This window comes from Camelus bactrianus, chromosome 7 (assembly GCF_048773025.1).
Source record: "Camelus bactrianus isolate YW-2024 breed Bactrian camel chromosome 7, ASM4877302v1, whole genome shotgun sequence".
NCBI classification, from domain to species: domain Eukaryota; kingdom Metazoa; phylum Chordata; class Mammalia; order Artiodactyla; family Camelidae; genus Camelus; species Camelus bactrianus.
In genome coordinates, this window is record NC_133545.1 from 41790113 (window position 1) to 41803963 (window position 13851).

Genomic DNA, 13851 nt, shown 5'->3' on the forward strand with positions numbered 1-13851 from the left:
AGCGATCTGTTCCTCCAAAACCCCCATGAAGTCTCCCCGGACACATCTGTGTCACACACCCATTGTGAATTTCCCTCTATATTTTGTCATCTCAAAAGGCACAACTGGGAAAGCTTCATTGCCAGGTCCATGTTTCTAGTTCCAAGGAGAATTATATTGTTTTCTAAAAAATAGAGTACAACAAAGCTTTAAAGTGTTTTGTATAATGCTTTTAAATTCATGACACAGTTGTGAACCTCAGAACATCTAGGATACATGAGTTGAGGGGTTTCAAGTCTAGTGTGGAAGTACCCAAAATATATATTCTTTCTGGCGATGAGATCATTCTATCCAGGGAGCCTTGAGATTAATCTTGTCACATTTAAATATGGAATCACGACCCCATCACATTTTGTTACACACCTCTAAAAACTCTGGAATGGTTTGTGTCCTTGATTTGTGAGTGTTGAGTGGCTTGGCTGTAAACAACAGAGTGGCTTATTTTTCGGCACTCGTAAATTTATTTTTGAGGTTAACACTGGTAAAATACTGTATGGGAAACTGCTAGAGAACATACTTTGAGAATTTGCACGTGAAAAAGACTTTGTTCCTATGTGAGCTTTTCGTTCCAACCTTAATGATACCATTTAGGGTGTCATTTGGTCCTTACATATGGCACCTCAGAACTAGACCGGGGTCAGTTAGGTCACTGAGAATAGGAATTATGACACTCAAGCCCTGTCATCTCTTCTTCACCACTTGATTATCAAGGACATAGAAGGTGAGTGTGAGTTTGTGTGTGTGTGTGTGTGTGTTAGAACGGATGATCAGGAAGATATTTATTAAGGTGAGGTTATGAGTAAATGTTAAACAGATTTCTTGTTATATCCTCCCTTGATGTAAATAGAGAATTGCCTGGTTTGTCACAAAATATAAAGTTCTTCTAAACGGTGGTTCTCAAAGAGTCATCTTGATACCAACAGCATCAGCATTACCTTGGAATTGCTAGAAATGCAAATTCTTAGACCCTGCTCCAGACCTTCAGAATTGGAAGGTCTAAGGGCTAGTCTGCTTTAACAAGCTCCGGTGTTTTTATGGATGTTTCGAGTTTGAGAACCACTGTTTTAAACAACTCACTTAAACCTAGATTTTTGATGCTAATGTGGGGACACAATGTTCCAGGTTAGTAGATTGATACAAGCATTTTGATCCTGGATTTTGAACAGGAATAATTATTGGAAGAATAATGACAAGGCTAATATTTCTTGAGTCCCATCCTAGGCCAAGTGCTGTGCTAAGTGTTCCATGGATGTTATTCCATTAAGTCCTCACATAACTCACAACTATCCCAGGAAGTAATATTTCGTACTCTATTGTGCAGTTAAGGAAACTGAAACCCAGAGAGGCTAAGTGACTTGCCCAAGGTCACACAGTCTTGCTCCTGTACTTTGACTCCCGAGCACAGGCCATCAAGCACTATGCTGTCCCTCCATTAGCGGCAGCTCTGGTCCTAGAGACAGGATAACCTTTAGCTCTTGGGTAGTCAGTTTATTACTGTCCTGGATGATTGCTGCTGAACTCATTTCCAGCTGAAGCAGCTGGGTTTTGTCATTAACATGACTGCGTTGTGTTCTCAGCTGAGCTGAAGTCGCACAGAAATCACTCATCAGATTCCTGCTAAGCCTGGGGAATTGGATGGGAAGCTACAGGAAGAGAATTCTAGCCTGAGATAGTGGCAAAAGTTTATTCGTCCAGTCACATGCAGGGGCTCTTGTCACAGATATGTTTACTTTCAGTCTGTGACAAAAAGTGGGACATGGGTTCCCAGATGCAAGCTTGAACACAGATGGTAAATGGACTCCACTCTCATTGCACAAGGCCTAGATGATGGCTGATGGGGGCAGAGGGGTAGCATGAGGCAGATGTTTCCAGTGGTGTATGAGGGGAGGTCCAATCTCACATCCCTTACCTGCCTCAGAGGGCTGTTGAGAGGCGGGTGAAACGTTCCGTGACTAAGCTGTAAAGTTCCCCTCAAAGTAAGGGATTATTATGTAAGTACTAGAATTCGGTAAGTAAAATTCATCCAATAATGTTGATCCATTTATGTGCAGCCAGGCTGGAAGACGGTATATAATCAATGCACTATGCAAATATATTTGTTTTTCCTTTGTGCTTCAGTTCCCTTCAGAATGAAGCAGGTAACACAAGGCCAGCCTCTTATAAAGGGTCTCATCAGCGTGGTCTTTAATTGCTGACTGTGATTCAGCAGCTGGAAGTCACTGACTGTGATTCCTTTACTGCGTGTGTCCACTCGTTCCACCCACTACCAACTCCTGTCCATCCTCCACACGTGCAGCAGGACCTCTCAGGCCACAGGGGTCTCTCCTGCAAGAGCCTCTCAACACTCAGTGTCAGTTATTTTCCTTCTTGAATCATGAAGGCCTGCCCTTGTCCTCTCCTTGGGACTTTTGCTGAAACCAGAGGCTTTCCAAGTGCAGAGATCACTTCCCTTTGCTGGGTAGCCCCTTGTCGACCCCTGGGTGGGTCTGAACTCACCTCAACTACAGATGTTTCAAGGATGCTTTGTACACCTGAGGGGTGACACAGGGGTCCGTTATTATCCAAACTTTGGTGAGTTTACACTTAAGACTAGTGAAGTCCACCAGATGTCAATTTTACTTAAAATTGGGGAGGAAGTGTGCTGATAATCCCCATTTTACTTTGAAATGTGTCAAAAAGATAAATGGATTAATAGATGGATAGTGAGATCCATTTGTAAGAAAACAAGTAAAGTGAGTGTTAATGAGAATATCTAAATGGTGCTTATGTGAAATTCTTTCATATGTGCTGTGTGTTTGAAAATGTTTCATAATAAAATGTTGGGAAAGATAGAATTTTCTACCTCTTTGCTCAAAAAAAAAATGACCTTTTAAAATTTCAGGTGTCAAGGATTTCTTTTTTGTTGTTGTTTTAATTTTTTGGAGTGTCAAAATATCTCTTTAATTAGTGGTAAAGGCTAAGATGGAAGGCATAGCTTAGTGTGAGGGCCAAGTGGATCTGCTGACTGAAGGGTGGAATTAGGTGGGTTCCTCTACCCAGTTGCAGGCAGAGCTGGCCTGGGTGGGTCTCACCTTCTCAGGGCTTTAACCAGGTAAGAATCACCGCACAGCCTAAAGGAGCTGTCTTCTCCCTCCCTAGAGGAAAAAGACAAGGAAGACTTTTCCAGTTTTATACACGTGAAAGATGAATACAACTTTGTGTGAAATTAAATAACTACATAATTTTAAAACCATCTTACCTTAAGGTGCTAGTTCAATCAGTATATCCAAAGATATAGATTGAGAGACTATGTTCTTTATTTCATGTAATCTTTAAGAATACTTTAATCCGAATTAAAAATTTCCATTTATTTGGAATATCCAATTCTCCAAGTTTTGATTTTTCTTTTTTCCTTCTTTCAGGTAATTGTTCGAGGTGGAGGACACATTTTACCCTATGACCAGCCTTTGAGATCTTTTGACATGATTAATCGGTTCGTTTTTGAAAGAGGATGGGATCCTTACTGATGCATAATCTCCTTTCCTAAAAGAGAACTTCAGGGATTTTAATCTTTGAAAAGAAAATTTTCAGAAAAGACAATGTCACATAAATAAGAAAATTGTCTTTTTAAATCTGCAAAATATTTCTCAGCAATAAAAATTATCCTTGAAACAAATGAGTTTCTGTTTGGGGGGAGAGCTGGTCCACTACAATATTAACTTTACGAAGTGCTGTGCATGAGTAAGAATTACCTTTTAACTTAAAGGATGGAAAGGATGGATTGTGACACCAGTTGAGATAGAATTGGATACATGAATGGGATGTTGGGGCTTTGAACAGGAATTTTAAATTCCTTCAAATATGATGTGAAAAGTGTAATAAATGAATACAGCTGTAACTACATCTCGTTCTGTAAATAACAGAAGAGCTTATCATACCATGCATCTGAAGGTGTTTGCTAAATATTGGATAAGAACATCTGAATTATCATTGCAAAGGAATGGGTGATGTTAGCATAGTGGTGGGGAAGAGACTTTAGCATGTAGGAAGTCTTAGCAAGAAAGGTAGCTTGGAATTCTTTGAAGTGGAAATCTTATACATAAAAGAAATGAAGTACCAATTGATAAGCAGATGTCATTCAGAGAACATACTGAATCTTTGCCTTTTCTTTCTTTGTCGTTTTTATTTATTTTTTTAGTTTGTCGGTTCATTTGAAGTGTACACATTTATCAAACAGCCTGCAGGCCACATTAATTATAAGCAATTCTTAATTTGGGTTTTAAATTCTGTACTTCTTTTAGCCAAATAAAGAATAACCTAAATTTGCAAAATTGTTGGAATAGCAAAAAAAATTTGAGATCATCTTGCATCAAAATATATACATTTATGAATATGCATACATTAGTAATTTTCCCACTAAAATATCACATCTCAGCACATCTTTCTTATTCATGCATCATGCACTCATATCTCTGAAATTCTACGAGACATTTGGCTTTTCCCGCATCATTTCCCCCTCATATTACCCATCCCTGAACTGGCTCACTGGGGAACTAAATTTAAAGTCCAAAGCCTGTTCTCTCTGCAGATATTTTATTGAGTTCTCTTAATGTCTCATTTTGTGCCTGATTTCATTCAGGGTTGAGATCCTCCTTTTTTCTTTTTTTAATACATATTATTCATTGTGCCATATCCTTTAAGACCTCAAATCAAATGTTCTGATCAAAAGCAAATTTTAATTATTGCAGAGAATAAACTGGGGGAAGTGTGCAAAAAGTTTGGCACATAGCCCCACCTGCAAGTTAAATTAGTTGCATTTGGTCCCAATACTGTGTAGTGGAAAGGGCACTAACTGTGGCTGAGATTTAGTCCCAGGTGCGTCACACATGCAGTGGATGTTTTTGGAGTAAGTCGCCTCACTGCACTAGCCTCCCAGAGTCCCAACGACAGGAGAGACTTCTGAGGTTCCTTCCAGCTCCTGTGTCACTGTTGTAGTGACTACTTCCCCAGGGAACCATGAGATGATATAGTCAAGCTTCATTATTTGTGGATTCCCTATTTGCACCACCTGCTGATTAAATACAATTGATTTGTAAGCCCCAAATCAGTACTTGCTCTCTTTTGTGGTCATTCACAAACATGCTTGGAGTGGCGAAAAATTTGAGTCACCCAATGGGCCCATTCTCAGCTGAGGTCAAAAGAGGCAACACTGCCTTCTTGTTTCAGCTCTCCTACTGTAAGCAAGGGTCCTTCTGGCAGGCTATTTAGTGCCACATCTTTTGCATCTCTGTGCTTCTTGTTGGTGATTTTGCTGTTTCAAAAGGGCTCCCAAGTGTAGTACTGAAGTGCCGTCTAGTGTTCTTGAGCACAGGAAGGCTGTGATGTGCCCTACGGAGAAAAGATGTATGTTAGGTAAGCTTCATTCAGGCGTGAGTTATATGCTGTTAGCTATGAGTTCAGTATCACTGAAGCAACAATGTATGTTATATAAGTTTTCTTTAGCACACGTAAAACAAGGTTATGTATGGATTGGCTGACAAAAATGTCATGACCAGAGGCCAGTAGGAACCAAATCCTGGACTTCCCTAGGAGCAGTGGTTCAGAATTCGCCAATTTAGTGTTTAGGGAGACATTATAGAAAATACCTACAGCGAACAAAGAGAATGGACTGTTTTGTGGGACACTTGGCGTAGGGATCAACGCAAAATCACAGCTTGGTAACTAGAAGTGGTGGAGGTTGTCATTCTTATCATCTCCCTGCCCCCGGCACTAGGCCAGTGAAGCGTGTCGGGGACAACTTTCCAGGCCTTCCCAGAGCAGCCCTAGCCAAGTCCGTTGAGGAGACAGTCCTGTGGAGACTGAATCTGGTAGGTATTTTACTTTAAAAGAAGGCAGGGAAGGGTAGTTCAGAGACAAAAGAAAAGCGAGTTTTTTGTATTTAACTGGAAAGAGTCCTTTGGGTAGACACTCTTCATGGAGGGTACACACCCTCCATGAGATGCTCTCATTAAGGTCCATTAAGGTGCCCTCTCTCGGTCCAGAGGAAAGACACAGCACCAGAATCTCAGAGAAAGAACTGTCCTTTAGGTCATTTTGCTATGGAAGCAAAGCCCAGTGGAAAGGCCCCATGGACTAAATCTGCTTAGTGGAAGAAGAATGTCTGGGTTCCCTGGACAGCCTGACAGTGGAGAGGAGATGGTGCAAAAGTTTGAGAAAAGGGGGGGCTTGCAGAGGTAAATGAGGGAGACTGGCCACACGTTGGCTGAGACCAGGGAAATTTAGAATTCTGCAGAATCTGGAACTAGGAGCAATGTTAGCCCTGCCCTCCCCACCCCGACTATGCAGAAAGTAGGGCAGGGGGAGGCTTGCTGAAGGCTGTCGCTGCACTGTGTGGGGAGGTGGGGAGTGAGCTGATTTAAGCCTTGGGTTGCAACTGTAAAGAGGAAGAAAAGCACTTGTGTTGTAACGGAGTCTATCCGGAGGCCCCCGGAGTACATCTGGAAGGCCCAGCTCTGACCTCTGAGAGGTCGTTCCCACACAGCGAGATAGGCCTTCCCTGCGGGTTCATTTCAGCTGTAGATACCTAATTCTGTGAAATCAAGAAGTAATAATAACAGCTATCCTTTTTAAGCCCCTAAAATGCACCAAGACATTACCAGGTAGATGGTTTTCCCATTTCACAGAGGAAGTCGTGGAACTTCATCAATACATAGAGACTTGCTGAAGTTTCCACAGCCAGTGGCAGAGCCAGTCCAGATTCAGACCCAAGTGTCTCTCCTTAAACCCCATCATCTTTCCACGGAGGAGGAAGAGAATGCCTCCTGATCCTGAAGCTCTTTCTCACCTGATGACATCACCAGGTAAGTATCAGGTGACCTCATCTGGGGATGGGGTGTGTACCAGCATTAAAAATGCGCTTTAACTGTACAGCACAGGGAACTATATTCAATATCTTGTAATAACCTATAATGAAAAAGAATATATATAATAACTGAATCACTGTGCTGCACACTAGAAACTAACACAACATTGTCAATCAGCTATGCTTCAATTTAAAAAAAAATAAAAAATAAAATAATTTTTTATGCTTTATTTTGAATGTTATATAAACCAGATTCTTGGAAACTAGATGTGGTATCTGCTCCACCCAAGAGGAACTAGTGTAAATTTGAATTGTGATTCTCTGGAAAGTACTAAGAGCTTTCATTGAATTATTTATTTATGTGAAGTTCTTCAGCCATCTTTTCTCATGCCACTAAAGACAAGATAGAGGAGGCCAGAAACCAAGGATAGATCCTGGGACAAGCTGCTTGACTTTAGCCTTGATTTATTTCGGAAAGCCTGGCATTCCCTTCCTTTCTTCTTGTGAATGACAATACCCCTCCTCTTACTGCTGAGGACATAAGGGCCATGGCTACGTCGATCTTCATGCCATTTAAGCCCCTATTTCTAAGCTCAGAAACCATTTGATTCTTCATGCTGAGCCTGTGAGGGGTCCCTCTCTGGTCCAGGGAGCTGGGACTAGCTGCAAAGATGAGTGATGGAGGCCAGTTCAACTCCACCATCACACAGGAAGTCTGTACCTTGGAATAAAATACAGCTACCTGCACAGACATGTTTACTTTTTCTTGCATACTGTAATGGTTATTGCTATTATAATTCAGAAGATTCTAAAAAATGTTCAGAAAACAAACCTGAGAGTGATTGATTTTGTTGCCTCTAAGACACCAAGTTAAGAACTGAAAGCAGGCCATTGTGATTTATATCTGCTTGACTCCCAGGAAAGACATCTGTTCAATCATTTTAAAGGGGTTTTTGGCAACTTCAGGACTGTGATGTGGGCTGTCCGTATTCCCCCGGGCTCTGCAACTGAGTAGAAGAGGCCAGGTTTGTGGTTGCTGTTCAGAAGGACTTAACAGGAAAATTCGTTGCATCTAGCCAGATCTTTTGGGTCCATATTAATCTTTTTCTGAAGTCATTAATTTGCAAATTGTTCATTGCAAAAGTTAAGTAAAAAACATCCCCTCCCCAATCCCACACCATAGCCAGTGGTGACCACTGATAACTCATCCCAGACGAAGGGAGGGTGGGCTGCCTTGAATTCAGTACCAGCAAGATTACACTCCATTAGGGGAGACAATTACCTTCCCCACCAAAACAAACAAACAAAAAAACCCCAAAACAAACAGCGTGTGGTTACTAGAAAAAAAGAAAGCCTGGATGCCAGGCAATGAGGAGCCAAAAAATGTCCACCATATGCAGAAGTCAAAGCTCAGTAGAAAGATTAAAGCTAGCCTCTACATTTTGACATACAGTGGGATTAGAGATCAGTAATTTTTCTAATTTCTCGTTGAATATTTATAATCAAAACTCATGTGTACATCTAGAAAATTTTGCTGATACTTTACATTTTCTTACATGAATCAAAGTGGAGAAGAAGTAAGTGTCCAAGACAATTGAGGAGGTGGAGGAGGGAATGCTGCATGAAGAGAACAGGAAAACCTGGATACTCACATCAGCACAATGAACAGAAACCCCTGTGGATCTCTGGCCCAGTCATGGCTACCATCACAGGACGTGCCACAGTAAACCTCCCCTGTGACAGGACGTCTTCTGGGTGTTAAAGATACAGAGACAATTTTGGCCCACTCCCCTGCCCGAGACCCTCTGGGGGAAGGTGAGGGACCACTGCACAAATAATTACAGTCCCAGAGCGCTAAGTGCTTTCGTGGAGGACGGTACAAAGTGCTTTGAGAGCAGAGACTACAGAGTGATGAATGACTCCTGGGGAGAAGTTTTCCAAACTGCGGGGTAGGTAGGAGGAAGGCTGGAGACTTTCCAGAGGCAAACAGTAGTACCGACCAAGACTTAAAGCATGCGCACCTGTGTGCCAGGGACGTGAGGCTCTGAGAGCCCCGTGTCTGCCTTTTCTCCTCTCACTTTGATCCTCCCACCTCTGCTAGTTCCATTATTTCACTGCAAAATCTGAATCCTCAAAGGGCTACTCTAAACTAATGTAACGGGAAAAGCAGGACTGATTCCCATATTCAACTGATTTGAATCCACCTCTGACAACCGTGCTTTCATTTTCCCATCTTGTCTCTGCAGTCAGGGAAAGACCCAGCAGGCTGTCTCCTTGTAGGTCCTTCCGTCAAGTGGCTTTGGCGGCATGTGAGATGGCATTTCTTTATTAAAATCCACACACACTGTACAGTGACATATTGGGACAGGCCTGCCTTTTACCAATTTCCCATCTCCCCTGGGAAGAAAAACATCCTGTAAGGAGGTCATTTTGAAATAGTCCAATAGTGTGACTCATTGGAGGGAAATGCTAAAGGCTTTGGGATGAAAATAAACAAAAGTGGAAAATATGTTGATTCTATCACACACACAAAAAAAAGGCTCGGAGTGGTGCTGCACTGGAAGATTGAAGCTGATCTTAGGCAGGTTGGGCGGAATAGTGGAGAGGGATTTAGTTCAGTCAGTGAGGCAGTTTGTTCAGGGTGAAATTTCACCAGCATATATTTGCTGGGGTAGGGCCATGGACAGGGAAAAGGGACCTCTAGCAAGACATGGCTCCCTCAAAAGAGCTCCTTCTGCCCCTGAAAAATCTTAACATTCGTTCGGCTAGAACCTAAGAACAGGTCTTTAACAGTTCTAGCTTCTTATGTATTTAAAAATGTAATTCTCTTTTGACTTTTTTTTTTTTTTTGGCGTATAGTCAGTTTACTATGTGTCAGTTTCTGGTGTACAGCATGCTTCAGTCATACATATACATACATATATTCATTTGCACATTCTTTTTCATTATAGGTAACTACAAGATACTGAATATAGTTCCCTGTGCTATGCAGTATAAACTTGTTCATCTATTTTATATATAGTAGTTAGTGTATTTGTATACTCTTGGCTTCTTAAGTAAACCAAACTCCATGTAGTTTTGCTTCCTTACACACAACTCTAATCTGTCTACTTATTCTATGTCCCAAGGGCTGCCGAGTACTTTTAAGTTTGTGTCAAAACACCCTGGCTTTGAAGGCCAGTCACAAACGGATTCCACCTACCTTTGGGGTTGTCTTTTCCCGCTGCTCAAATACAGCCAATCGGATGAGGTTATCAGCCCTCACCTATACACCATCTCTATCTTCTCTTTGCTCATGGATCTCTTTCTATCCATCAAACTCTATGAAATAAAATACCCCCAGCCTTCCAGGCTCACTCAAAAGTGCAAAATGCTTCAAACCTTCCTCTTACCTTGGTTTCTCTCTTCCCACCTCCGCCTCAAGAGAATCACTGTCTTCTCTGCATTATCTGTCTCCCTCCAGTTAACACATATTTCTGTCTTGTGTCAGAGTTGTTTGAAGTTTCCCTTTTTCCTCCCCATTTGAACAGGCAGCAGACTCCACTTCCCTTGCTTCAGGGAGGTAAGGGGAGGAATGAGAAGCAGATCCTGGCTTTTGCCTTCTAACAGCCAGAGGCCCAAGGGGAGGATAGAGTTTGAGAAAAGGTTCATGGCTTGAAAAACAAGGGAGAGACACCAGACTAAAAGGAAATTCACCCAATTAGGGGCAGAAGCAAGTTTTGCGGGTTCTGCTTCCTGGCAGAACCCATATTGGGGTTATACTGGGGCAATACCCCGGAGAGGAGGACCTTCTGGGTGAAGCATCTGGGGGCTGATGCCACAGGCAATGACATTTTCAGTCTTGCCCAGAAGCAGCAGGTGGCCACCAGGTGTGAAGGGACCGTGGGGACAGACAATATGAGGAGCTGATTAGCAGAGGAACATTCCCCAAAGCCCTTGTCCCTGCATAAGACTCCTGAAACCTTAACACAACTTCCCCCACCAGGCCCCAGGGATGGGTGGGGGAAAGGAGCAGAGCAATAACTGAGATGAAATTTCCTACTGGCCCAGCAGGATAAGGGTGCAGAATTCTAAAATTATTGTAGAAAACTGAGAGACCACCTTTCTTATCAGCTGAATTTGTCAGTTGATATTCATTCTTGGTACATTTAAATACACATATCACAACTTCTCCCTTGAGGAAGATGACCTGACGTCAATTCAACAATATTTACTGACAGGCACTGTTCTAGATGGACAGAGACAGAGCAATGAGCAAGGCCAGAAGACCTCTCCTCAAAGGCATTACATTTTGGTGGGAGGTCAGTACAAATGCACACATACCTATAGAGATACATGTCAACAAATGCCACAAAGAAAATCAAAGCACTAGGGGGAACCAAGCGTGGCAGGAGGTGAGGACATGCTTACATGGGGGGGAGGCGGGAAAGGTCCCCCTCACGAGCTGACCTCCGAGCAGGGCCTGAAGGAAGGGCAGGAGGGAGTCTCACTCATATTCAAGAGAGCACACAACTAACACTGCAAAACCAGCGAGGGGTGCAGGCTCCTCAAAGGAATAAAGGCTCAGGATCTGATCCAGGAGGAGGGGCCAGTACCATCTGAGGCACGGGAGATGGCAGACCAAGGTAAAGGCCTGGGGCTTGCTCAGCTGTGCTTCCCCCACAGGGTGCCAAACACACAGTATGCGCTCAGGAAATGCTGACTGAATACACGGGGGCCCAAGCATCAAGCATCGCTGTTTATGCCACATCGAGGAGTCACAGATAACACATAAAAACAAGAATAAATACACAGGACATAAAAATCATCCATAAGCTCATAACCCAGATATAACCACGTTTAAACTTTTGATACTAGTCCTTCTAGTCTTTTACGATTTGTAGATCCTACCTTTTCACATTTGTCCTGTTTTCTTCAGTTAATCCAACTGCAATTTTTAATAACACCCTTTAACTCACTTAAGATACTTCAGTGGTACTTAAGGGTCTAACTGGGTTCAGAAAGTTAGACAATGTGGTCACAAGGTGACTGACTCTTTAAGGGCCACAGGAGGTGCTCAGCAGCCACTGAACTTTAGAAGGAGGGGGATTCATGGGCCACCAAACCTGTGGACTGAGGCAGAGTGATAGTGTGCCGGCCCACATGGCCTGTGCAGACCCCCAGCTGCAGGATGCCCGGGGCTCTCTGACACAGGGAATGCCTGGCTTCACGGGCCATGGTCATTAGCAAGATGGTGCCTGTGAATTCCTCCCCTTCCATTTGGCCTTGAGGCATTAGAACATTTCCTAGAGAGTCACTTTGCTCCTCATAGGTCTCTGCTTTTACCTCTAGTAACTGCCCCTACCTGTTCCTAACTCTCTCTCCGGATGAATGACTCAGCTTGATTCAGTGTCTACAACTTGAGGGCTCCCACAAGAGCCAGACCATTTTGTAACACAAGAAAAATGTAGCTCAAACAAAGGCAAGCCACCTAAGAGAACAACTATACGTTAGAAAACAGAAAACATGTTTATTTTCAATGTCCAGGATTATAAACTCTTCAACTATGAAAATAAACATGTGGCTGGGTTTTAAAAAAAAATCAGAAAGGACTTGATAGAAATCAGGCAGCAAACCTAAGCTCTTCTCTGATGAGCCTCCTACCCTCCCATCTGCTCTGGGGATGGCTCTTTGGGGCTCTGTAGGGCCTGTGCCCGGGTGTCCTCTTAGCCCCGGAGAAATATAATTGGTGTGTTCATGGCCAAAAGGGAAGACCCCACTAAGTGTTTTTGGAGTAAATGCAGATTTTACAGGTGAACCATCATTGCTACAGCCTAAAGATGGTGCTGGCTGGTTATAGAAGCTACTTTTTTGCCCATGAGCAACAAGTTAATTTATTTAAGACTTGCATTACTGAAAGAAAAACAAAACTAAGGCAGGACAAAATTAATGAGAAATTTAAGGAAAGAAAAATCACAACCACCAACAAACAGCCCTCAGTTTGGCCGAGGGGGTGAAAGCCAGATGGAGGAGGGAGCCCAGGTGACCAGCTGAGCAGGTGTGTCAGCCAGCCGTCCAAAACCTGCAAGGCACTTGAAGAATCAGAGAAGTGCTTCCTTTCTTCCTCTTTCTCTTCCCCCCGCTTCTCTCCTTTCCCATTTCCTTCCTCCTTCCCTAGAGCAAAGGGGAGGTTCCCCCACTGGAGTTCTTCCAAATGAGGAGGAGGCACAGTAAGATGGGATTGGGTACCAAGACTGAGGAGCGGGGTGGACGAAACAGAGCAAAGCATCTAGGATTTTAGTCATGTCACTCTCCCAAACTCTGGATTTCAGAATAAGACTCCCGTCCCAGAGGTAATAAAAGGTACAGTCAGCTGCTCTAAGGCTGTCCACTGTCAGTTCCTGGTGGGTTGTTAGACGCTTTGAGCTTAACCAGACCTGCACGTATCCTCAGTCTAATTCTATCATGTGGCTTCTAATGCCATCATATGTAGCCCCTGGCAACAAAGCCATTTTCCAATTGCTAATATCCTCTCCCTTCAGCACGCATCCTGCCAGAATCATTTACAGCTCCACATCTGAATCTCCCCAGAAAAGAGATTTTTTTTTTCCTTTGGCAAGACCGTTTCCGGAAAACAACCGTTTCCACGGGACAAATGAATATAAAAGTTCTGTTCGTGATGATCAGCACAATAGTGAAGAAATTAGGGGATCTTGGTATTGCATAAAGGAAAAGTAGGTCGCAGAAGTTCTTTGTGTAGTATTTTTAAATTTATGGCTCTTACCACATTTGTGCCTTCACCCATTTGGTGAAGAACACTAGTTTTCTCAGCATAACTCTGTTAACGTTTTAATTCACTCTAGAAGCCCCTACAAGAAGCTGCATGAGATCTATAAAGTTGGGGGCTTCAGCCTATTGTGCTGGACCCTTTATTCATAGCTTCTGGCAGAGTACCCGGCACTCACAAGTGTTCATTAATATTTATTTGAATG

General features: G+C 42.9%; 1 protein-coding gene and 1 long non-coding RNA gene across 15 annotated transcripts in view; one reads left to right on the forward strand and one right to left on the reverse strand.

Moving 5' to 3' along the window:
* The window catches only part of CPVL (carboxypeptidase vitellogenic like), a 105917-nt gene extending 102223 nt beyond the window's left edge, over positions 1 to 3694 (forward strand). For all 6 annotated transcript variants that reach the window (XM_074367304.1, XM_010971447.3, XM_045508142.2 and 3 more), the window contains one exon: positions 3441 to 3694. In XM_074367304.1, the coding sequence (XP_074223405.1) occupies positions 3441 to 3545 (105 nt within the window). In that variant the 3' untranslated portion in view covers positions 3546 to 3694. The remainder of the gene's footprint in view (positions 1 to 3440) is intronic.
* A 370-nt stretch (positions 3695 to 4064) lies between these two features.
* LOC105082015 (uncharacterized) overlaps positions 4065 to 13851 on the reverse strand; it is a 37946-nt gene continuing 28159 nt past the window's right edge. For all 9 annotated transcript variants that reach the window (XR_012508135.1, XR_012508137.1, XR_012508141.1 and 6 more), the window contains one exon: positions 4065 to 5406. This is a non-coding gene — a long non-coding RNA (uncharacterized LOC105082015). The remainder of the gene's footprint in view (positions 5407 to 13851) is intronic.